The sequence below is a fragment of the Carcharhinus amblyrhynchos genome, chromosome 8, assembly GCF_965287045.1.
Source record: "Carcharhinus amblyrhynchos chromosome 8, sCarAmb.v2.hapA, whole genome shotgun sequence".
Classification (NCBI taxonomy): Eukaryota; Metazoa; Chordata; class Chondrichthyes; order Carcharhiniformes; family Carcharhinidae; genus Carcharhinus; species Carcharhinus amblyrhynchos.
The window spans coordinates 120,656,244-120,682,895 of NC_137331.1; the positions used below are offsets into that span (position 1 = coordinate 120,656,244).

General features: G+C 46.0%; 1 protein-coding gene across 1 annotated transcript in view; it reads right to left on the reverse strand.

Moving 5' to 3' along the window:
- LOC145346400 (matrilin-1-like) overlaps window positions 1-26,637 on the reverse strand; it is a 42,714-nt gene extending 16,077 nt beyond the window's left edge. The window contains exons 1-5 of the mRNA XM_080193552.1: window positions 26,415-26,637; window positions 24,854-25,075; window positions 13,338-13,472; window positions 9,490-10,059; window positions 1,619-1,741 (exon numbers count right to left, since the gene is read on the reverse strand). Of these exons, the coding sequence (XP_080049678.1) occupies window positions 1,619-1,741; window positions 9,490-10,059; window positions 13,338-13,472; window positions 24,854-25,075; window positions 26,415-26,637 (1,273 nt within the window). The remainder of the gene's footprint in view (window positions 1-1,618; window positions 1,742-9,489; window positions 10,060-13,337; window positions 13,473-24,853; window positions 25,076-26,414) is intronic.
- Window positions 26,638-26,652: the final 15 nt, after the last annotated feature.

Consider the following 26,652-nt stretch of genomic DNA (forward strand, 5'->3'; position numbering starts at 1 on the left):
AGGATGTGGGCATCAATGCGTGTTGCCCATCTAGAATGGCATTTGAGAAAGTGGTGAGCTGCCACCTTGAACACAACCATTCCTATTGGCTTGCTGGGCTATTCCAGAGGGTAGTTAACAGTCACTTGCGTTGTTGGAGTCTGGAGTCACATGTAGGCAGCCCAGATAAGGGTGGCAGTTATTGGCAATGGGCTGAAGGGCCTTTCTCTGTGCCGGGTACCTCCACGGATTCTCTTAAAGGTTATTATCAACCAGGTGGATTTTTACACAAGTCCAACGGTATCACACTCACCGTTATGAATACTATTTTTTAAATTTTTTGATTTAAATTCCCTATTTTGGGATTTGTGTCTGGATGAGTGGACCAGTAATATTACTGCTCTGCTACAGGACACTGCAGCGATGTTAATGAGGTTAGATGAAGAACAGTGGGATGAGGCTCGTGTGGAGCATAAATACCAGCATGGACCAGTTGGGCCGGATAGCCTGGGTCCTTTGCTGTGTGAAGCTAAGTGTGTAAGGACATGGAGAACAATATTGTGAGAACACTATCGTTCCTCATCAAACACAGTGCCATCCTGGCTTGGGCATAAGATGCCATCTTGTCAATGCTGCTGACTCAATATCCTAGAACTCATCTAGAAGTTCATGGAGAACATCGATGCCAATATTCAACTAAAGGTGGGCAATAAGTGTGACCTCATTGAATATTATACTTTCAATCACAGGTGTGGATCCAGATATAGATCAGCACTATCCCATTGGGGGGCAGAACTAGATGGGCTGAATGGCCTCCTCCTTTTTCTAGACCAGGTTCTGGAGAGGGTCCAGAGGAGATTCATGAGAATGATCCCAGGAAGGAAAAGTGTGACATACGAGGAGTGTTTGAGGACTCTGGGTCTGTACTCGATGGGGGTTTAGATGGATGAGGGGGGGATCTCATTGAAACTTATAGAATATTGAAAGGCCCTGGATAGAGTGGACGTAGAGAAGATGTTTCTATTAGTGGAAGAGATTAGGATTCAAGGGCACAGCCTCAGAGTAAAGGGACAACCCTTTAGAACCGAAATGAGGAGGAATATCTTCAGCTAGAGGGTGGTGAATGTGTGGAGGCCAGGTCACTGAGTGTCTTTAAGACAAAGATAGATAGGTTCTTCGTTTGTAAGGGGATCAAAGGTTATGGTGGAAGAAGTGGGAGAATCGGATCGAGAACCTTATCAGTCATGGTAGAGCAGATTCGATGGGCTGAATGGCCTAGTTCTGCTCCTGTATCTTATGGTTTTCTTCCCTAAGTGACAAAGTCATGTGATGAAAATGCCAGGAATGCATTAAATCGCAGATGGCAACCTTTCACAAGCTGTTGGACACACTAAACTATTCCCTTGCACCTTTCCTTGGTGTTAATGGGATTGGAAGTTACAGATAGTTCTATGGCCTGGTAGGTAGGGATATGATCGGTGCAACTTGTGGGCCGAAGGGCCTGTTCGTGCTGTAGTGTTCTGTGTTCTATGTTCTAACCATTAACCTGCGAGCATCACAAGAGTCTGGTGGGGTATCAGCATAAAGTCTCTATTCAAACTGTCCGCGAGATTGCGAGTGAAACATTAACCGGCCTTACTGCTGCAGGTTTTTTGGTCACTGTTGAGGACGAATCCTTTCTTACATTTACAAATGTAAGATCCCGGCGTGCTGATACAGATCTGTTCACATCCATGGCCAATCACTCCACAGAGGTCTGTGTCTATATCCGGTTTAAAATAAAAAGCACAATTAGTACAATCTTTAACAGAGAAGAATGCAAAGGGGGAAGGTGTTTTAGAAGCAGACAATGAGGATAAACATAGAAACTAGAAGCAGGAAGAGGCATTCGGCCTTCAAACCTGCTCTGCCATTCATCTTGATCATCAAATTCAGTATCCTGATCCCCCCACATTCCTTGATCCCTTTAGCCCTAAGAGCTATATCTAATTTCTTCTTGAAATCAGACAATGTTTTGGCCTCAACTACAGTCTATGGGAGTGAATTCCACACATTCACCATCCTCTGGGTGAAGAAATTTCTCCTCACCTCAGTTCTAAAAGGTTTACTCCTTATCCTCAAACTATGACGCCTAGTTCTGGACTCCCCCACCATCGGGAACATTCTTTCTGAATCGACCCTGTCTAACTCTGTTAGAATTTTATAAATTTCTACAACATCCCCTCTCATGCTTCTAAACTCCAGGGAATATAATCCTAGCCGTCTTAATCTCTCCTCATGTGACAGAGTTGCCATCCCAGGAATCAGCTGGAATGTTCTGGGATTGAAAAGGTGCAAAGGGTGGAACTTTCCAACCACGCTCGCCCCGAGGCTGGAAAATCTGGCCCGTGGTCAATAGACAAAATCAGGGGTGATTGGAGGGAGATGGGAATGTGGAACTCAGCACAAAGATGAGCCATGATCTTACTGACTGGCGGAGAAAGCTTGATGAACCAAATAGAAACATAGAAAGTCAAAGCAGGAGTAGGCCATTAACCCCTTCAAGCCTGCTCCACCATTCATTGTGATAATGGCTGATCATTAAATTCAATATCCAGGTACCCGCTTCCCCCCAATATCCCTCAATCTCTTTAGTCCCAAGAGTTATATCTAATTTCTTCTTGAAATCAGACAATGTTTTAGCCTCAACTACATTCAGTGATAATGAATTCCACCCATTCACCATCCTCTGGGTGAAAAAATTTCTCCTCACCTCAGTTCTAAACAGTTTACCCCTTATCCTCAAAACATTACTCCTAATTGTGGACTCTCCCTCACATTATTTCTGAATCTCCCCTGTCTAACCCTTTTAGAATTTTATAAGTTTTTGTGAGATCCCCTCTCACTCTTCTAAACTCCAGTGAATGTAATCCCAACCAAATTAGTCTCTCCTTATATGACTGAACTGCCATCCCAGGAATCAGCCTGGTAAACCTTCACTGTGCTCCCTCTATAGCAAGGACATCCTTCCTTAGAAAAGGACACCAAAACTGCACACAACACTCTGGGTGTGGCTTCACCAAAGCCTTAGACAATTGCAGCATAATATCCCTACCCCTAAACTCAGATTGAACCTACGAGGGAGCAAGCTATCCAAGATCTAGTCCTGTGTAATGAGACAGGAATAATTAATGATCTGACAATGAGGGATCCTTTTGGAAAGAGCTGTCACAATATGGTAGAATTTAAAATATAGATGGAGCGTGAGAAGGTCAAATCCAACACCAGTGTCTTGTGTTCAAAAAAAGGAGACTACAGTGGGGCGAGGGAGGCGTTGGCTGAGGTAGACTGGAGGCAAAAACTTTATGGTGAGACAATTGAGGAACAGTGGAGGAATTTCAAAGGGATTTTTCACAGTGTTCAGCAAAAGTATATACCAGTGATAAGGAAGGACTGTAGAAAAAGGGATATTCAGCTGTGGATATCTAAGGAAATAAAGGAGGGTATCAAATTGAAAGAAAATGCATACAAAGTGGAAAACTAGAGGATTGGGAAACCTTTAAAGGTCAACAGAAAACCACGAGAAAAGCTATAAAGGAAGGTAAGAGATTATGAGAGCAAATTAGCTCAGAATATAAAAACAGATAGCAAAAGTTTCTACAAATGTATAAAATGAAAAAGAGTGGCTAAGGTAAACATTGGTCCTTTAGAGGACGAGAAGGGGGATTTAATAACTGGAAGTGAGGAAATGGCTGAGGCATTGAACAGGTATGTTGTGTCGGTCTTCACAATGGAAGACACAAATAACATGCCAAAAATTGATGACAAGAAGGTTATGGCAGATGAGGACCTAGAAACTATCGTTATCAGTAAAGAAGCAGTGTTTGGTAAGCTAATGGGGGGGGGAGCTAAAGGTAGACAAGTCTCCTGGCCCTGATGGAATGCATCCCAGGAATCTAAAAGAGATGGTGAGGGAACTAGCACATGTACTAGTGGTAATTTACCAAAATTCACTGGACTCTGGAGGAGAAATTGAAAGAAAATGCATACAAAGTGGCAAAGATTAATGGGAAACTAGAGGATTGGGAAATCTTTAAAGATCAACAGAAAGCCATGAGAAAAACTATAAAATTTTCCTTATAGGGAGACTGGAAAACAGCAAATGTGATGACACTGTTTAAAAAAGGAAGTGTTTTTATAGTTGGCAATCAGTAACTAATGCCTCAGGGATCAGTGTTGAGACTGCAAATGTTTATGATTTATATAGATGATTTGGAACTGGGAACCAAGTGTACTGTGTCCAAGTTTGCAGATGACACTAAGATGAATGGCAGAGCAAAGTGTGCAGAGGACGCTGAAAGTTTGCAAAAGGATATAGCTAGTCCAAGTGAGTGGGCGAGAATCTTGGCAGATGGAGTACAATGTTGGTAAATGTGAGGTTGTACAGTTTGGCAGGAATAACAGCAAAATGGACTATTATTTAAATGGTAAAAAATTGCAGCATGCTGCTGTGCAGAGGGACCTGGGCATCCTAATGCATGAATCACAACAAGTTAGTTTGCAGGTGCAGCAGGTAATTAAAAAGGCAAATGGAAGTTTGTCCTTCATTGCTAGAGGGATGGAGTTTAAAAACAGTGAGGTTATGTTACAGCTGTATAAGGTGCTGATGAGGCCACACCTGGAGTACTGTGTACAGTTTTGGTTTCCTTACTTGAGAAAGGATATACCGGCACTGCGGTGAGTGCAGAGGAGATTCACTGAGTTGATTCTGCAGAGCTGTGACAAATGGTGTTCCTCAGGGATCGGTGCTGGGACCTTTGCTGTTTGTAATATATATAAATGATTTGGAGGAAAATGTAACTGGATTGATTAGTAAGTTTGCCAACGACACAAAGGTTGGTGGAATTGTGGATAGCAATAAGGTGCATCAGAAAATACAGCAGGATATAGATCAGTTGGAGACTTGGGCAGGGAGATGGCAGATGGAGTTTAATTTGGAGAAATGTGAGGTAATACATTTTGGAAGGTCTAATACAGATAGGAAATATACAGTAAATGGCAGAACTCTTAAGAGTATTGATAGGCAAAGAGATCTGGGTGTACAGGTACACAGGTCACTGAAAGTTGCAAAGCAGGCAGAGAAGGTAGTCAAGAAGGTATACGGCATGCTTGCCTTCATCAGCCATTGAGTTTAAAAATTGGCAAGTCATATTGCAGCTTTATAGAATTTTAGTTAGGCCACACTTGGAATATAGTGTTCAATTCTGGTTGCCATACTACCAAAAGGATGTGGAGGCTTTGGAGAGGGGACAGAAAAGCTTTACCAGGATGTTGCCTGGTATGGAGGGCATTAGCTATGAGGAGAGGTTAGAGAAACTTTGTTTGTTCTCACTGGAACCAATGGAGGTTGAGGGGCAACCTGATAGGAGTCTACAAGATTGAGATTATGTTCTTTCCTTAGAATCGAGAGGGTTGGCTTAAGAAGAGAGACTGAGTAGACTGGGATTATACTCACTAGAATTCAGAAGAATGAGGGGTGATTTTATAGATAAGATAGAAGCAGGGAGGCTGTTTCTACTGGTGGGTGAAACTAGAACTAGGGGGCATGGCCTCAAAATAAGGGGCAATGGATTTGAGACTGAGTTGAGGAAGAACTTCTTCACGTAAAGGGTTGTGAATTTATGGAATTCCCTGACTAGTGACCAATTGGGTGGCACAGTGGTTAGCACTGCTGCCTCATAGCGCCAGAGACACGGGTTCGATTCCTGGCTTGGGTCACTGTCTGTGTTAAGTTTGCATACTCTCCCCATTTCTGCTTGGGTTTCTTCCAGGTGCCCCAGTTTCCTCCTGCAGTCCAAAGATGTGCAGGTTGGGTGGATTGGCCATATTAAACTGGACCTTAGTGTCAGGAAGACGAGCTAGGGTAAACGCATGGGGATAGGGCCTGGGTGAGATTGTGGTTGATGCCAACTCGATGGGCCAAAGGGCCTCCATCTGCAGGGTAGGATTCTATAATTCTACACCTTGTTGAATGTTTTTAAGGAAAAGATAGATAGATTTTTGAATTGTAAAGGAATTAAGGGTTATGGTGAGCGGGTGGGTAAGTGGAGCTGAGTCCACAAAAAGATCAGCCATGATCTTATTGAATGGCGGAGCAGGCTCGAGGGGCCAGATGGCCGACTCCTGCTCCTAGTTCTTATGTTCTTACGAAGGCCAACATACCATTTGCCTTCTTTATTGCCTGCTGCACCTCTGCGCTTATTGTCAGCGACTGATACACAAAGACAAAACCTTCAATCTGTGTCCCTAAGTTCATCAGCTTGTAGCATCAGTTAATTGGGTCAGTTTTTCATTGTCTATCTTATTTAAATCTATCATAATCTTGTCAGAATCTTGTATCCAGTCTCCCCGCAATCTGCTTTGCTCTCAGGGGAACAAGCCCTGGCTCTCCAACCCGAATCTTGTGCTAAAATCCTCCATCCCTGCTGATATATCTCCTCTGCACCGTCTCAAAGACCAGAACTGGACATCATCAGAAATTTATAATGCTCAGTATAACTTCCCAGATTTTGTATTCAATTCTTCTGCCAATGGAGCCCAAGATCATAGAAATCAGAATCCCTACAATACAGAATGGGCCATTCGGCCCATTGAGTCTGCACCAACAACAATCCCACCCAGGGCCTATCCCCATAACCCCACATATTTACCCCACTAACCTCTCTAACCTACGCATCCAGGAACTCTAAGAAGAAATTTATCATGGCCAACGCACCTCACCGGCACATCTTGGGACTGTGGGAGGAAATCGGAGCACCCGGAGGAAACCCATGCAGAAACGGGGAGAATGTGCAAACTCCACACAGACAGTGACCCAAGCCGGGAATCGAACCCAGGTCCCCGCCGCTGTGAAGCAGCAGTGCTAACTGTTGTGCCACCATGCTGCCCAAGATCTCCAAGCTTTGCCAGCTACCCTCTCGCCATATCTTGCCACCTGCAAAGATCGATGTACGTCAAACCCCAAAGTCCCACTGTCCCTTCCTACTCTTTGGAACTGTGCCATCAAACCTATATCGCCACTTCTTATCCCGACTGACCAAGTTCACTGACTACCCTGTATTAAACTCTATCTGCCACATGCCTGCCCACCCTGCCAGCCCATCTATACCCTGCTACAGTCACTCAGAACAATCCTCACTGTTTGCCACGCCTCCATGTCAAGTATCATCGGCAAATTTTGAAATGTTATCCTGTGTTCCAATATAATTTATGTTTATTTACTGAACTCTGAAGCACTGAACACCACCTCAACATTCACTCATCACGCCTCACCGCTTTCTGATCTGAAGGCAAAATTTTCAATCCAAGTTGACGTTAAACCCTAATGAGCTTCAATTTTGAATTGATGCCATTGGGAGACCTTTACATCGATCTGAGGGAATAGGCAGGCTGTAGGTTTAACCTCCCCTCTGAAAGTCCGCGGTCAGAGTTCTCCAGACGTTCACGCCCTGCTGCAACCGAGACTGGAGAATTTGGCGCTTAGCAATGACTGCAGCGGGACTGGAGAATCCCGCCGGTGTGAACGGCTGGAGAACTCCAGCCAGCGTCTCCAACACTGCAACTGCCCCCTCAGTGGCGCGCTGGAGTGTCAGATCAGCGATACGCGAACTAGGCCAGGGTCACATGAATGCCCCCACCCTTCACCTCAGTGCGCTGGAAGATTGTTCACTAACCGTGAATAAGGTTAAATACATTTCATAAGCACCAAATATTTCATGACGAGTTATAGAAAATGTTTAATCGTTAATATATTAACAGAACTGTCATCAAATGGTAAAAACGAAAGGAATATTGAAGCTTTGGACACAGAGGGAGCACACGGCTCTCACAGTCAGTGTTGTGAGCAGTCAGCTCCTGCCTCACGTCACTCACCCTCGCTTTATGTGTGAATCATTTCCGTCACAGTGGGAAGAAATAAACTACACGGACGGGAATCAGTGGAATGTGATGCCCTGTCCGTGGGAAATGGTCAAGAAAATGTCTTGTGGGGCCGCGCTCAGAACCCACATGGGCCACACGTGACCCCTGGGTCACAGGTCATCCGCCATTGGCCTAGGTATTTTGTGCTCAAGTCTCTTGAATGGGACTTGAGCCCACAATCTGTGTGGCACAGTGGTTAGCACTGCTGTCTCACAGTGCCAGGGACCAGGGTTCAATTCCCGGTTGGGTGGAGTTTGCATGTTCTCCCTGTGTCTGCACGGGTTTCCTCCAGGTTTGGAGGCAAGAGAAATTTACTCCCTATTTGGAGTGTTGTGGGCAGCTTTGGGTCCCGTTATTGAAGGAAGGACGTGCCGGGTCCAGAGGACGTTCACAAGAATGATCCCTGGATGAAGAGCTTGTCATATGAGGAACAGTTGAGTCTGGGTCTCTACTCATTGGCGTTTAGAAGGATGAATGGGGATCTTACTGAAGCTCACAGGACTCTGCGAGGCCTGGATAGAGTGGACGTGGAGAGGATATTTCCACTCATAGAACCAGAGGGCAGAACCTCAGGCTAAAAGGACAATCCTAACAGAGATGAGGAGGAATTTCTTCAGCCAGAGAGTGGGGAATCTGTGGAACTCTTTGCCGCAGAAGGCTGTGGAGGCCGGGTCATTGAGTGTCTTTAAAACAGAGATAGATAGGTTCTTGATTAATAAGGGTATCAGAGGTTATAGGGAAAAGGTAGGATAATGGGGATGAGAAAAATATCAGCCACAATTGAATGGCAGAGCAGACTCGATGGGCCGAGTGGCCTAATTCTGCTCCTTTGTCTTATGATCCAATGGTTTTATGGGTGCTCCAGTTTCCTCCCACAATCCAAAGATGTGTAGGTTAGGTTGATTGGCCGTGCTAAATTGACCCTAGTGGCAGGGGGATTAGCAGGGTAAATATGAAGGGTTACGGGAATGGGGCCTGGGTGGGATTGTGGTCAGTACAGTTTCGATGGGCTGAGTGGCCTCCTTCTGCACTGTAGGGATTCTAAACATAAACCTTCTGTCCCTGAGGTGAGAGTGTTAACCATTCGGGGATGGACGATGGATGCTGGCCAGCCAGCGCAATACACATCCCTTCAACAAGCGGGCGGCACGGTAGCACAGTGGGTTAGCACTGCTGCTTCACAGCTCCAGGGTCCTGGGTTCGATTCCCGACTCGGGTCACTGTCTGTGCAGAGTTTGCACATTCTCCTCGTGTCTGTGTGGGTTTCCTCCCACAGTCCAAAGATGTGCGGGTTAGGTTGATTGGCAATGCTAAAAAATTGCCCCTTAGTGTCCTGAGATGTGTAGGTTAGAGGGATTAGTGGGTATAATATGTAGGGATAAGGGGGTAGGGCCTGGGTGGGATTGTGTTCGGTGCAGACTCGATGGGCCGAAGGGCGTCTTCCTGCCCTGTAGGGCTCTACGGTTCTATGAAAAGCTACTGTCTCTAGTTTCTAAATCGCTTTTAAACAGCGTCATTAAAACGTGATAACGCAAAGCCTTCCAAACCTACCGCATATTTTGGTTTGAAACTCGGAGAGGAGTGTTTGGATCATGCTGAAATTCTGCACAAAGAAGACATGTTTCTCATGTGGCTCGCTCCCAATCAGCCGCAGGGTTTCCATATCCACCCTCCCCACACCAACAGCAAATATCAGAATCCCCGAGTCCCTCGCCTGCGCTGCGACCTCCGCCACCTTGTCCTGGGGCCTCCCGTCTGTCACTATAATCGCCACTCGCGGCACATTTCTGTTCAACGGCCTCGCCCCCTCACGCACGGAGAACGCCACCTTCGTCGTGTATTCAATGGCCAGGCCCGTCATGGTGCCAGTGGCCAGGTGAACCATGTCCTTGACGGCTGCCATCATGTCCGCCACCTTCCTGTGGGTGTTGAGGGCGAACACACTTTCGACAGTGCTGCCGTACAGGACGAGGCCAACTCTCGTCTTGTCGGCACCGATATCCAGGAACTTGAGGATGTTGTTGATGAATTCCTTCACTTTCTCAAAGTCAGGAGGAAGTATACTCCGGGAACTGTCAATGACGAAAACTAGATCTAGGGCCTTGCCGACACATCGTTCCTCTGGAAAGAAACGCAATGATTTACTTATCAGAAAACAACAATATCCAATGGGAAAATGTCTATCATAAATACCAGTACAGAGCGGTAAACACAATAGGAACATAGGAACATAAGAAATAGGAGCAGGAGTAGGCCATCTAGCCCTTCGAGCCTGCCCCACCATTCAATAAGATCATGGCTGATCTGTCGTGTCTCAGTTCCACATTCCCGCCCTGTCCCCATAACGCTTAATTCCCTTGTCTATCAAAAACCTATCTACCCGTGACTTAAATATATTTAGCGAGGCAGCCTCCACCACTTCAACGGGCAGAGAATTCCAGAGATTCACCACCCTTTGAGTGAAGAAGTTCCTTCTCAACTCAGATCTAAACTGCACCCCCCTTATTATGAGGCTGTGCCCTCTAGTCCTGCTGTCCTTTCTAAGCGGGAAGAATCTCTCTACCTCTACCCTATCCATCCCCTTCATTATCTTATACGTCTCTATAAGATCCCCCCTCATCCTTCTAAACTCCAACGAGTACAGACCCAGTCTATTTAGTCTCTCTCTATAGCCTAACCCCCTCATCTCTGGTAACAGCCTAGTAAACCTCCTCTGCACTCCCTCCAAGGCCAATATATCCTTCCGCAAATGCGGCGACCAAAACTGCACACAGTACTCCAGCTGCGGCCTCACCAATGCCCTATACAGCTGCAGCAAGACCTCCCTACTTTTATATTCAATCCCCCTCGCTATGAAGGCCAGCATCCCATTCGCCTTCCTGACCACCTGCTGCACCTGCAAGCTGGGTTTTTGTGACTCGTGCACAAGGACCCCCAGTCCTTGTGAGCCCCTCAAGTCTGTTCTGTCACTCAATGGGATTGTGGCTGATCTACAACCCAACTCCACGTAACAGCCTTTGTGTCAACTCCCTTAATACCATTGGTTAGCAAAAATCTATCAATTTCTGTTTTAAAACTTACATTTAGAACATAGAAAACTACAGCACAAACAGGCCCTTCAGCCCACAAGTTGCACCGATCATATCCCTACCTACCAGGCCTATCTATAACCCTCAATCCCATTAGATCCCATACACTCATCCAGAAGTCTATTAAAAGATCCCAACGAGTTCGCCTCCACCACCACCGACAGCAGCCGATTCCACTCACTCACCACCATTTATAGGATAGCACAGTGGTTAACACCACCACTTCACAGCGCCAGGGACCCGGGTTCAATTCCTCTCTTGGGCGATAGCGTGGAGTTTGCATGTCGCCCCCGTGGGTTCCCTCCGAGTGATCCAGATTCTAATCACAGAATCCCTACAGTACAGAAGAAGGCCGTTCGGTCCATCGAGTCTGTACCGACCACAATCCCACCCAGGCCCTATTCACGTATCCCCACACATTTACCCTGCGAATCCCCCTGCCACCAGGGGGAATTTAGCACGGCCAATCAACCTAACCAACACATCTTTGGACTGTGGGGCGAAACAGGAGCATCCGAAGGAAACCCACTCAGAACGTGGGAGAAGGCCCACACAGTCACCCAAGAACGGAATTGAACCCGGGTCCCTGGCTGTGTGAAGCAGCAGTGCTAACCACTGTGCTACTAAACCATCCACCGTTTCCTCCCGCAGTCCATAAACACGCTGGTTACATAAGAACATAAGAAATAGGAGCAGGAGTAGGCCAGCTAGCCCTTTGGAGGTCCTATGAGGAGAGACTGAGGGATTTGAGGTTGTTTTCGCTAGAAAGAAGGCGGCTAAGAGGGGACCTTATTGAAACATATAAGATGATTAGAGGTTTACATAGGGTGGACAGTGATAGCCTTTTTCCTCGGATGGAGAAAGCTAGCACGAGGGGGCATGGCTTTAAATTAAAGGGTGGTAGTTATAGGACGGATGTCAGGGGTAGGTTCTTTACCCAGAGGGTGGTGAGGGATTGGAATGCCCTGCCTGCTGCAGTTGTAAATGTGCCTAGTTTGGGGGCGTTTAAGAGATCCGTGGATAGGTTTATGGATGGTAAGGGATTGGTTTAGGTTAGAGGGTCATTGCTTTTTAACTGGTCGGTGCAACATCGTGGGCCGAAGGGCCTGTTCTGCGCTGTAATGTTCTATGTTCTATGTTCGAGCCTGCCCTGCCATTCAATAAGATCATGGCTGATCTGTCGTGGCTCAGTTCCACATTCCTGCCCTCTCCCCATAACCCTTAATCCCCTCTCTTATCAAAAACCCATCAACCCGCGTCTTAAAAATATTTAGCGAGGCAGCCTCCACCACTTCAACGGGCAGAGAATTCCAGAGATTCACCACCCTTTGAGTGAAGAAGTTCCTCCTCAACTCCGTTCTAATCTGCCCCCCCTTTATCTTGAGGCTGTGCCCCCTAGTCCTACTATCCTTTCTGAGCGGGAAGAGTCTCTCCACCTCTATCCTATCCATCCCATTCATCATCTTATACGTCTCAATGAGATCTCCCCTCATTCTTCTAAACTCTAACGAGTACAAGTCTAATTTATTCAGCCTCTCCTCATAGCTCAACCCCCTCAACTCCGGCATCAGCCTAGTAAACCTCCTCTGCACTCCCTCCAAGGCCAAAATATCCTTGCGTAAGTACGGCGCCCAAAACTGCACACAGTGCTCCAGCTGCGGCCTCACCAATGCCCTATACAGCCACAGCAAGACCTCCCTACTTTTATATTCAATCCCCCTCGCTATGAAGGCCAGCATCCCATTCGCCTTCCTGACCACCTGCTGCACCTGCAAGCTGGGTTTTTGCGACTCATGCACAAGGACCCCGAGGTCCCTCTGCACCGTCGCCTGCTGCAGTTTTTCACCCCGTAAGTAATAGTCCTTCCTACCATTATTCCTACCAAAGTGGACCACCTCACACTTGCCAACATTAAATTCCATTTGCCATTTCCTGGCCCATTTGCCCAGCCTATCTAGATCCTTCTGCAGACTCTCCCCACCCTCCGCACAATTTGCCGTTCCACCAATCTTGGTGTCATCAGCAAATTTTGACACCAGGGTGCTAAATTCTCCCTCAGTGTACCCGAACAGGCACTGGAGTGTGGCAAGTAGGGGATTTTAACAGTAACTTCACTGCAGTGTTAATGTAAGCCTACTTGTGAGACTATTTATTTATTAGTAAATAAATGTTTATTAAACATTTAGTAAAATAAATGTTTATTTATTTATTAAACATTCGCTTTACATGTTCCCTTAAAATTATCTTCCATTAGCACTGTTTCAGTGCCTGTGATGGCAGTATTGTTTAGTGATGTACACCAGCACTCACCGATGTCTTGCTGCACTGCCTTGCTGACCCTGAACTGTTTTGTGTGCTGTGTTCGTCTGGCTAACGCACAGTCTTCCACCAATGCAACCCCCAAAAGCAGAAGGAGGAAGATATTTCCAAACGTCATCTTCCTATCTGAGGAGACAAAAGACACATTAAAGGACCGGAGCGGGAGATGGCCACGCTCTGCTATTCAATACCATCAAGACCGAACTTCTCAACTAATCATCGAATCCCTGCAGGAGGCCATTCAGCCCATCGAGCCAGCACCAACTCCCCAACGGAGCACCCCCCCCACCCAGCCCTGTCCCCGTAACTCCACGTAACCCCACAGCAGGCACAATGGTTTGCAATGCTGCTTCACAGCGGCAGGCACCCGGGTTCGATTCCCGCTTTGGGTCACTGTCTGTGAAGAATATGCACATTCTCCCCGTGTCTGCGTGGGTTTCCTCCAGGTGCTCCAGTTTCCTCCCACAGTCCAAAAGACGCACTGGTTAGGTGCACTGGCTGTGCTAAACTCTCCCTCTGTGTACCTGAACAGGCACCGGAGTGTGGCGAGTAGAGGATTTTCACAGTAACTTCATTGCAGTGTTAAGAACATAAGAACATAAGAAATAGGAGCAGGAGTAGGCCATCCAGCCCTTCGAGCCTGCCCTGCCATTCAATAAGATCATGGCTGATCTGTCGCTGCTCAGTTCCACATTCCCGCCCTCTCCCCATAACCCTTAATCCCCTCTCCTATCAAAAACCCATCAACCCGCGTCTTAAAAATATTTAGCGAGGCAGCCTCCACCACTTCAACGGGCAGAGAATTCCAGATATTCACCACCCTTTGAGTGAAGAAGTTCCTCCTCAACTCCGTTCTAAACCGCCCTCCTTTTATCTTGAGGCTGTGCCCCCTAGTCCTACTGTCTTTTTTGAGCGGGAAGAGTCTTATTGTTTCACTAATAAATGAGCTTTGCTTTTACTTTAGGGGAATGCTGAGTTATTTCATTGTGGCTGTATCGATTTCTGTTTCCATTTATTCCACTGAGGACAGTATCATTATCTGTACTCCTCACACCACTCAGATAAACAGACCTGCAGCATCTAGAAACAGCGAAATTGAAAGAAAAAGACAATTCGTTGTGTCAAAGGAACATCTTTGGAGTTAACGGTGATTAAGTTCGCTGTTGACTCTTGTCACAAAGGTGGCAGTAGCTGATGTTACGCTGATCAGTTATCAGATGGAACAATAACCACAAACTGAGGGGGCTTTCTACTGGAATTTGAGTTGGCCACTTACAGCTGAACTAACACACTGAAAAAGGCAGACGCTGGAATCTAAAACAAAAACAAAAACTGCTGGAAAATCTCAACAGGTCTGGCAGCATCTGTGGAGAGAGAATAGAGCCAACGTTTCGAGTCTGGGTGACCCTTTGTCAGACTAGTTGAATGTAATATTTGGTGTTTGCTGAGCAACACAAGAGTGGTGTACTGACGTTGCCCATCCACCTATCACCCCCGGACTTCAGCTGCCTTCCTTTTGCCACCAGGATGTTGTTGGGGGTGAGGGTAGGTGTTGGGGAAGAGAGGCACAGTTTGGGACAGCAGTCTGGCTCACTAGCATTTTAGAATCTGTGTTACACCCGGACTGAGAGTGGTGAAAGGCCCATTGCCAACAATGAAACCTTACCCTCGTACAGCACAGCACATGGACAGCGAGGTGGTTAACACTGCTGCCTCACAGCGCCAGGGATCTGGGTTCAGTTGCTGGATTAAGTCACGGGTAGATAGGTTTCTGATAGACAGGGGAATTAAGGGTTATGGGGAGAAAGCGGGAAAGTGGAACTGATCCACTTCAGATCAGCCATGATCTTATTGAATGGCGGGGCAGGCTCGAAGGGCGAGATAGCCTACTCCTGCTCCTATTTCTTATGTTCTTGTGTTCTTATGTTAAATCACTGTCTGTGCAGAATCTGCATGTCTTCCCCATGTCTGCGTGGGTTTCCTCCGGGTGCTCCGGTTTTCTCCCACAGTCCAAAAGACGTGTTGGTTAGGTGCATTGGCCGCGCTAAACTCTCCCTCAGGTCTACCCGGAGTGTGGTGAGCAGGGAATTTTCACAGTAACTTCATTGCCATGTTAATGTAAGCCACTAATAAATAAAACTTAAGGAGGTGAATAAAGTCAATGTTTCGAGAGCTGATGACTCTTCTGATAACCCTTTATCAGAGTCAGCTCTGTCGAAGGGTCACCCAGACTCGAAACATTGGCTCTATTCACTCTCCACAGATGCCGTCAGACCTGCTGAGATTTTCCAGCATATTTCGGATTTTGTTTCAGATTCCAGCATTTTATTCTAAGGAGGTGGATATTCAGTCCCTCATGCCCATGAGCTTGTTCTTTGAAAGAGTTTTCCAATTGATCACACTGCCCACCATTTCTCCTTTCCAATATTTTCCTTTTAGACGTTACAGCTTCCGCTGCCCTTTCCGTCAACGCATTCATCCCAGGTCGTAGCAACTCGTTACTTTAAAATAAATCCTCCTCATTGCCCCTTTTGTCCAGTTACCAATTATTTTAAATTTGTGCCCTCTGATTATAGATACATTAAAAACCCAGCGGGATCTCACAGAGAAATCATCAGAAAACACAATTTCGTGACTTATTAAGACAGGGTACAGGAATGAGATAGAGAATCTGGTGAACAGGGGCAATGACAATAATCTCTCCCTCAGTGTCAACAAAACAAAGGAGATAGTCATCGACCTCAGGAGAACATGCCCCTGTCCACACCTACAGGGATGAAGTGGAAATGGTCGAAAGCAACAAGTTCCTAGGTTTTCAATTCACCAACAACCTGTTCTGGTCCCTCCATGGCGACACTATAGTTAAGAAAGCCCACCAATGCCTCTACTTTCTCAGGAGACTAAGAAAATTTAGTACGTCTGCAATAACGGTCACCAACTTTGACTGATGCACCACAGAAAACATTCTTTCTGCTTGTATCACAGCTTGGTATGGGCTCCTGCTATGCCCAAGACTGCAAGAAACTACAAAGTGTGAACGTAGCCCAGTCCATCACACAGACCAGCCTCCCATCCATTGACACCGTCTACATTTCCCGCTGCCTCGGAAAAGCAACCAGCATAATTAAGGAACCCTGGACGTATACTCTTCCATCAGAAAAAGATGCAAAAGTCTGAGATGGTGTACCAACTGACTCAAAAACAGCTTCTTCCCTGCTGCCATCGGACTTTTGAATGGATGTACTGTAAATTGATCTTTTTCTACATCCTAGCTATGACTGCAACACTGTATTCTGTACCCTGTTCTTTCCTTCTCCCCTATGTACTCTCTGAATAGTATACTTTGTCTGTATAGCGCGTAAGGAGCAATACTAATCACTGTATCCCAATACATGTGGCAATAATAAATCAAATCAAATCAAACCAAGCATTGAAAACCTTTAATGCAAACTCGAACTTGGGCAAGCATTTATAGATTTGAGCTTTGTTTATCCTACAATTCTAACAAGCAGGTGAGCCAATCTTAAGTGTAAGTTGACACAAGGTTATTAGTTGAATGCTGAAGGTGTCAGAATCTATTGCGGTCCCTAACTGTCACTGGGCTAATTTGAGAGACTAGAATTGCAAAGAATGTAACTCAGTGGAACTGGATTCTGCAATTATTAAGCGCGCAAATCTCAGAAAGCTGAAAATAGATTTATTTAAAAAATAATACAGTTTAAAGGCAAAATAAAAAAACACATGAATTAATCTGAAAATATTTCAGAGAAGTTGACCAAAACATTTATACCTCTTCCATAATTGTCCCGCCAACATTTATAATAAGATTTTTATTTAAAAGAACAACAAATATAACTTCTTACCTGAACCTAGACAGACCTCAGTTTCACTCTTGGACAAGAAATGGTTTTACTTTTGTGTTCGGATTCACTTCAGGGAGGTGAACCCTGTCCAATGAGGCTGTCGCTTGAAGTGAAGTTGGCAGAACTTCCTAGTACATCTTAAGAAATGTATTTTTTTTTCTTTAAAAACGGTCTCGTTGTGTTTGTGGAGCCAGCTTTCCCATTCGAGAAGACCTCAGTCCTGTGTTTCTGGTGAGGAGAAGCTGGCAGCCTTGTTAAAGTGTCTGTCTTGGCACATGAAGCACATTGCCAGCCCCAGTGGCCGCCAATGTTATGATTTCCATGAAGAATTGGAAAGTAAAGGTTGGAAATAGTGAAAAACTGCTTCCAACCACCAAAATAAACACTTCACAGCTTCAAGTGAGTTACCTGATGAGGGGAAAGTCAGCACAGGTTAGACACAGGGAAAGACAGCACCAGGGACCCGGGTTCGATTCCCGGCTTGGGTCACTGTCTTGCACACTCTCCCCGTGGGTTTCCTCCGGGTGCTCCGGTTTCATCCCACACTCCAAAGATGTGTGGGTCAGGTGGATGGGCCGTGCTAAATTCTCCCTTAGTGGCAGGGGAACTAACTAGAGTAAATGTATAGGGTTATGGGAATAGGGCCTGGGTGAGATTGTGGTCAGTACAGACTCGATGGGCCGAATCGCCACTCCAGCCAATCAACACCCCCTCCCACCCCAATTTTTGCCCTGGCTGATTGCCACCCAACCCCCGTCTGTCACAGTGGCTGATTGCATCCCCCACCCCCAATCACCACCCCTGCTGATCAACCCCTCTCTCTGCAGAGTTCCCACTTTCCCCCCTTCTCTACGGAGCTCTCCCACCTCCCCCCATCTTGGCCCTGCCCCCCTCTAGGTCCCCACGCTCTAGGTTTCCTAAGCCCTGCCCTCTTGACGTTGCACGATAAATAATGCCAGGGTGCCCAGTGGGCAGTACAAGGGTGCCGGGGGGGGGGTACTGCCTGGCACTGCCCCTGACCACCCAAGGAGCTCCAAAGGCCTTTGTTCCCGAGGGATGGTACATTGGGGAGACCATGCAGACGCTACAACAACGGATGAATGAACACCGCTCGACAATCACCAGGCAAGAGTGTTCTCTTCCTGTTGGCGAACATTTCAGCGGTCACAGGCATTCGGTCTCTGATCTGCAGGTAAGCGTTCTCCAAGGTGGCCTTCAAGACAGCGCAGAGTCACTGAGCAGAAACTGATAGCCAAGTTCCGCACACATGAGAATGGCCTCAACCAGGATCTTGGTTTCATTTTGGGATCTTGGGTTCATCTTGGTTTCATTTTGGGATCTTGGGTTCATCTTGGGTTCATTTTGGGATCTTGGGTTCATTTTGCACTATCTGTAACCCCCGTGACTTGCCTGAACTTGCAACATCTCACTTACTGTCCTGTCTGGAGACGATACGCATCTCTTTAACCTGTGTTTAATGCTATCTCCACTCACATTGTCTGCACCTTTAAGACTTGATTAGCTGTAAAGACTCGCATTCTAATCAGTATTCTGTAAACCGAGTGTGTGCCTTTTATATGCCCTGTTTGTGATCAGAACTCCCCACTCACCTGACGAAGATGCAGCGCTCCGAAAGCTAGTGGCGTTTGCAACCAAATAAACCTGTTGGACTTTAACCTGGTGTTGTGAGACTTTTTATTGTGCTCACAATATGAGGATATCATATCTGATCCCTTTGGTGGAAATTTCCACCAATGAGCAGGTAAGGACAGGTAAGGATAATATCCAGGATCCACAAATGACAAGGTTGAATAGGTTAGGACTTTATTCCCTGGGGTGTAGAAGAATGAGGGGAGATTTGATAGAGGTGTATAAGATTTTGATGGGTATAGATAGAGTGAATGCAAGCAGGCTTTTTCCACTGAGGCTAGGGGAGAAAAAAACCAGAGGGCATGGGTTAAGGGTGAAAGGGGAAAAGTTTAAAGGGAATATTAGGGGGGGCTTCACACAGAGAGTGGTGGGAATGTGGAATGAGCTGCCGGATAAAGTGGTAAATGCGGGCTCACTTTTAACACTTAAGAAAAACTTGGACGGGTTCATGGATGAGAGGGATGTGGAGGAATATGGTCCAGGTGCAGGACAGTGGGACTAGGCAGAAAAATGGTTCGGCACAGACAAGAAGGGCCTGTTTCTGTGCTGTAGTGTTCTATGGTTCTATGTAAACCAGGTCATAAAGGTTAAAATTGGATTTCTCCGGGTGCTTTGGTTTCTTCCCACACGCCAAAGATGTGCAGCTTAGGTGGATTGACCATGGTAAATTGCCCCTTTGTGTCCAAAAATATGTTGATTGGGAGATTAGCGAGTTAAATATGTAAGGTTATGGAGATAAGGTCTGGGTGAAGTACTCTGCTGGAGAGTCAATGCAGACCCAATGGGTCAAATGGCCTCTTTCTACACTGTAGGGATTCTGTGATTCTATTCAACGATTAACCAAAGGCAAAATGGATTAGTAGGCTTGTATTTTTGCAGCTTCTCTCCCTACCTCAGGGTATTCCAGAACACTTCACAGCCAATAAAATACTTCAAAACTGTGGTCTTTATTGTGATTTAGGAAACATGATAATTTGCACATGGCAACTTCACAAACAGCGATGACATAATGAGCAAGATCATCTGTTTTAGTGATATTGATTGTGTTACGGTTCAGGTCAGAAATTCCAAAGTGTTTTATGGAGCCAGCCTGAACAATACGATTTTCATCTTGAATTTGGGTTAGGATAAGCATGATAGGTTTCACTTCAGGTATGATCCTAATGACCTGTTAGGGAGCTTTTATCAAACAAAGTTTATTCACAAATATAGTTAACGTGTATAGAAAGAAAATTACCAATACCTTTTATCAATTACAAACAACAAAAAGAAAAAAAACAACCACAATAATGCACTAACCCTTCATTGAATATTAAAGCTCTTCTAACAAACCAAAACCTTTCATAGACAAAACCCTTTTCACAGGCTTAACCCAGCACAGATTAAAATTTCACTTGACTGAAATGGTCTTTTCGAAGCCTACACTTTCCTTCTGGAAGGCAAAACATTGCCTTGAGATAACCAGCAGACTTTCCAAATAGAACAGGGAGACACAGAGAGAGAGAGAGAGAGACAGAGAGAGAGAGACTTCAGCTTCTTTGGTTCTTGATGTCCCTTCTAAAACTGAACTGCAGCCTCAGAACTCTCAGAACTAAAACCTTAAACCCACTGGAAAGAAAAGAAAACTGCCCCAAAACACATGATCTTTTCCCTCAACAATGTAGGATCATAAAACTAATCGCAGAGTAAACAGAAACAACCCCATTTAAACTATTTAAGGAACAATAAAAGGACTCATCGTAGTCAAGCTGGAAGCAATGATATCACTGAAGCTGTGAGCTACAGAAACAATATTTAAAAAAAACTTTTCTTAAAGGGACACTAACGTCACAATTGAGGGATAAATATTGCCCAGAACCCCCTGCTCTTCAACAGTGGGATCTTTCATGTCCCCCTGAAGAAGTGAATGGTTTAATGTCTTATTGAATGGCGGGGCAGGCTCGAAGGGCCAGATGGCCTACTCCTGCTCCTATTTCTTACGTTCTTATGTTCTCATCTGCAAGACGGCACCTCTGGCAGTGCTGCACTCCCTCAGTACTAACACTGGGATTGACAGCCCAAACCCTGTGCTCAGGTTTGCAGGGAGTGGAGTTTGAACCCACAGCTCTCTGACTCAAAGGCATTGAGGAGAAAGAGAGAGGGAGCTGGAAAGTAGTTAAAAGCACAGTGCAAAGACATGTTTTCAGCAAGTTTTGATGATAGGATGGAATTTTCCTTCAAAGCAGTGCAGCAACCGAGAGTTTCCCACACAGCCGCACACAGGTTAGCCTGTTTATGTTACCGTGTGTAAATGTGGCACACAATCAAAATGTAAAAGGTGGGGGGGGGGCGGTGGGCGAAGCACTTAAAAAAATGTTCCCACACTCCAAAAATGAACAAGGGAGTACAAAAGCTGGTTACGGAAGATAATTCCAGAGGACTGGATACGATACTAAAGTCCCCTCCACCAATATGGACAGCACGGTGGCACAGTGGTTAGCACTGCTGCCTCACAGCAACAGGGGCCAGGATTCAATTCCTGGCTTGGGTCACTGTCTGTGCAGAGTCTGCACGTTCTCCCCGTGTCTGCAAGGGTTTCCTTCGGGCCCTCCAATTTCCTCCCACATTCCAAAAGACGTGCTGGTTAAATGCATTGGCCGTGCTAAATTCTCCCTCAGTGTACCCGAACAGGCGCAGGACTGTGGCGACTCGGGGATTTTCACAGTAACTTCATTGCAGTGTTAATGTGAGCCTACTTATGACACTAACAAAATAAACTTTAACTTAAACCAATAGTAAGGCAGAAAGAGGCAGGGACGTGTATCGGCATGCGGGGAGGTACCATTGGAGGACTCTGGGTGAGTACAAACTATAGAAATCAAGGGTGGAGAGTTTTGAGGCAATACAACTAAAAATAGGGAACCAATAGAGGACGATACAGACAGGGATAAAAGATGATGAATGAGGAGCAGAGGATTCATTGGAGTTCCTGCGAGATTGAGCTTGAAAGCTAAATGAGGAAATTAGAAATCAGAATAAGAACAGAATTACATTTATATAGGGGCGGCACGGTGGCACAGAGGTTAGCACTGCTGCCTCACAGCGCCACGGGTTTAATTCCTTGCTTGGGTCACTGTCTGTGTGGAGTTTGCACATTCTCCCCATGTTTGCATGGGTTTCCTCCGGGTGCTCCGGTTTCCTCCCACAGTCCAAAGATGTGCAGGTTAGGTGGATTGGCCATGATAAATTGCCCCTTAGAGTCAGGGGGATTAGCTAAGGTTATGAGGTGGGATTGTGGTTGGTGCACAGTAGGGGATTTGATGATTCTATAGCACGTTTCAGGACCTCAGGATGTCCAAAGAGTTTTACAGCCAATGGCGTACTTTTGAAACATGGTGACTATTTCAATACAGGACAAATGGCAACCACGTGACACACAGCAAAAGCAGCAATGAGCAGCCAATCTGTGTATTGGTGATGTTGGTTGGGAGATAAATATTGACCAGGGCACAGGGGCAACCCCCCTGTTCTTTGTATAAGACCACATTCCTCTGAAAGAGCAGACAGGAACTTGCTGAGAGAGAGTCCCTCTGACAGTGCAGCACTCACTCGGTACCAGATTTCCAACAATCAACAATGGTTTCCTGGTTATCATTAGGGGGAGGTGATGGCCTTGTGGTATTACTGCTATTAATCCAGAAATTCCGCTAATGTTCTGGGGGCCCAGTTCAAATCCTGCCACAGCAGATGGTGGAATTTGAATTCAATAAAAAATATCTTGAATTAAGAATCTACTGATGACCATGAAACCATTGTTGATTGTTGGAAAATCCCATCTGGTTCACTAATGCCCTTTAGGGAAGGAAATCTGCCATCCTTACCCGGTCTGGCCTACACGTGACTCCAGAGTCACAGCAATGTGGTTGACTCTCAACTGCCCTCCAAGGGCAACTAGGGATGGGCAATAAATGCTGGCCAGTCAGTGACACCCATGTCTCACAAATGAATTAAAACTATTAGTTTTTTATGTTATGTAGCTTTAATTTAAACATGTTCCAAGCATTCCAGTTTAAACAAATACAAATTATTTAGACAAATTCAATTATTTCTTCATTTAACACTTCCAGTGTCAACTCGAACATAAACAGTTGCAGCTCATTAACTCTTTACTGATCTGTAACTGTAACTGACTTTAACTTTCATCTAAACATCAACTTTAACTATCTAACTGAAAATAGATACTACCAAGTTTAAGGAAACTTTGGCCAAGAAATATCCTCGATGTAGAATCTATCTTCTCCTTCCCTGAAGCATCCTCCAGGGCACAAATCTTCAGGCGATGGTCGATCTCTTCGAGTTATTGCTGCCAAACAAAGGGCTCACATGTCTTTTTATCCACAATTCTCCAGTCACTTCCGGAAGATTCTCTGTCATCCAGCCAGCTGTGTAACCAGAAATCAATCACATGGCTCCAACATCCAGTGAAATTACTTTTGAACATTGCCATTACACTTAGTTTATTTGACATGTCCTGTACATAGCAGCCATGCAAGTCAAAGCCACGCTGTCTGGGTTCATGTAAACTTCCCTTACCTGGGAAGCTTCAGATCATTGCTCCCAGACCAGCGCCTAGTTTCCATTTATAAATTGACCAAAAATCCCAGCATGCTTAGCTCTCAGCCAGAATAGCCATTTCAAAGAACATAAGAACTTAAGAAATAGGAGCAGGAGTAGGCCATCTAACCCTTCGAGCCTGCCCCGCCATTCAATAAGATCATGGCTGATATGTCGTGGTTCAGTTCCACTTTCCCGCCCTCTCCCCATAACCCTTAATCCCCTCTCTTATCAAAAACCCATCAACCCGCATTTTAAAAATATTTAGCGAGGCAGCCTCCACCACTTCAACGGGCAGAGAATTCCAGAGATTCACCACCCTTTGAGTGAAGAAGTTTCTCCTCAACTCTGTTCTAAACCGCGCCCCCCCTTTATCTTGAGGCTGTGCCCCCTAGTCCTACTGTCCTTTCTGAGTGGGAAGAGTCTCTCCACCTCTATCCTATCCATCCCATTCATCATCTTATACGTCTCAATGAGATCTCCCCTCATTCTTCTAAACTCTAACGAGTACAAGCCTAGTTTATTCAGCCTCTCCTCATAGCTCAACCCCCTCAACTCCGGTATCAGCCTAGTAAACCTCCTCTGCACTCCCTCCAAGGCCAAAATATCTTTGCGCAGGTGCGGTGCCCAAAACTGCACACAGTACTCCAGCTGCGGCCTCACCAATGCCCTATACAGCTGCAGCAAGACCTCCCTACTTTTATGTTCAATCCCCCTCGCTATGAAGGCCAGCATCCCATTCGCCTTCCTGACCACCTGCTGCACCTGCAAGCTGGGTTTTTGCGACTCATGCACAAGGACCCCGAGGTCCCTCTGCACCGTCGCCTGCTGCAGTTTTTCGCCACGTAAGTAATAGTCCTTCCTACCATTATTCCTACCAAAGCGGACCAGCTCACACTTGCCAACATTAAATTCCATTTGCCATTTCCTGGCCCATTCGCCCAGCCTATCTAGATCCTTCTGCAGACTCTCCACACCCTCCGCACAATCTTTCCCCATCCACATTTAACTCCAGATTTTTATTGAATTCAAACTTCACCATCTGCTGTGGTGGGACTCAAAGCCAGTTGGCCAGAATAATGCTCCAGAGTCTTCGGATTACTAGATTAATGATAATACCACTACGCCATTGCCTCCTTGCTGTGAGTATCCCAGCTATCTGTGCAGCTCAAGGGCTGAATTGGAAAAACTAGCCGTTGCAATTTGAACATGGTAGCTGTAGAACAGAAGTTGACAACACAACTTTGACAACTGAACTTGTTGAAGCAGCAGATAATTTTCCAACAAAGAGAAGAAGCCAAGCAAAGTTGTTGAATAATTCATTTTCCATTGATTCTCCGGAGAAAGCTGGGTGTAATGCTTCTAGTATTTTTGTAACTTGGAGGAAGGTGAATTACTTGCCAAGGATTTCATTCCCATTCTGAAATTTTAACTTCTGCACCTTGATTCCCTTGGCATAACTCACAGGATCTGCTGCAGGAATTCTGATTGGAAAACAGGAATTCGGAATGGAAAACGGGAATTCTGAATGGGAAACGGTTAACTTCAGCTTGCCGATCCAAACACGCACAGGACAGGGTAGATTTTCCACCGTCACTGGTACATTCTGACAGGAGGAGTGAGCTTGGGAAATCGGGAGGGTGATCAGATCACTCGGTTGGTTTGTTATATTTCTTCATGGGACGTGGGCATCACTGGCAAAGCCAACACGCATTGCCCATCACTAACTGCTCTCGGAGAGTTGGTGGTGAGCCATCTTCCTGATGTTTGGTACACCCACAGTGCTGTTCTGGAGGGACTTCCAGGATTTTGACCCAGGGACAGTGAAGGAATGGCGATATATTTCCAAATCAGTGGTTAGCACTGCTGCCTCACAGCGCCAGGGACCCGGGTTCGATTCCCGATTTGGGTCACTGTCTGTGTGGAGTTGGCACGTTCTCCTCGTGTCTGCGTGGGTTTCCTCTGGGTGCTCCGGTTTCCTCCCACAGTCTGAAGGATGTGCTGGTTAGATGCATTCTCCCTCAGTGTAGCCGAACAGGCGCCAGAGTGTGGTGACGAGGGGATTCACAATAACGTCATTGCAGTGTTAATGTCAGCCTACTTGTGACACTAATAAATAAACTTTAACTCTAGTTTTTAAGTCAGGATGGTGAGTAGTTTGGAGGGAAACTTCCAAATGAAGGCGTTCCGATGTATCTGCTGCCCTTATTCTTCTAAATGGGAGAGGTTACAGGTTTGGAAGGTGCTATTGATGGAGATCCGGTGAGTTCCTGCAGTGCATCTTTAAGTTTTAAATCTAAATTAGTTTATTAGTGTCACAAGTAGCCTTACATTAACACTGCAATGAAGTTACTGTGAAAATCCCCCAGTCACCACACACTGGCACCTGTTTGGGTACATTAAGGGAGAATTTAGCATGGCCAATGCACCCAACTAGCAAAACTTTCAGACTGTGGGATGAAACCGGAGCACCCGGAGGAAACCCACGCAGACATGGGGAGAACATGCAGACTCTGCACAGATAGTGACCTGAGTGAGGAATCGAATCTAGGATCTTGGCGTTGTGAGGCAGCAGTACTAACCACTGTACCTCCGTGCCAACTTGTAGATGGTCCACACTGCTACTACGGTGCATCAGTGGTGGAGGGAGTGAGTGTTTGTAGATGGAGTGCCTATTTAAGCAGCTGCTTTGTCCTGGATGGTGTGGAGCTTCTTGAGTGTTGTTGGAATTGCACCCAGCCAGGCAAGAGGTGAGTATTCTACTGGCGTGTGCCCAGTAGGTGGTGGACAGGCTTTGTGGAGTCAGGAGGTGAGTTATTCACCGCAGGATTCCTAGAATCATTGAATCATACATCATGGAAGAGGCCCTTTGGCCCATTGAGTCAGCACTGACACATTAGAAATATCTTAACTCCCACCTAACCCCATCTGTCAGCATCTCTAGCACTTACTAGCCTCTGACCTTCATTTGTAGTCACAGTCTTTATATAGCTAGTCCAGTTCAGTTTCAGGTCAATGGTAGTCCCCACAATGTTAATAGTGGGGTATTCAGTGATGGCATTGCAGTGATGGCAAACCAGGGCAGCGGTTTGCTGGAGGTGGCTGTTACGCAGACTCAGCCACTGGTGGAAATATTTCCATCCGTTCGTCCGTCCATCCAACCATCTGTCCATCCATCCAACCATCCGTCCATTCGTCCA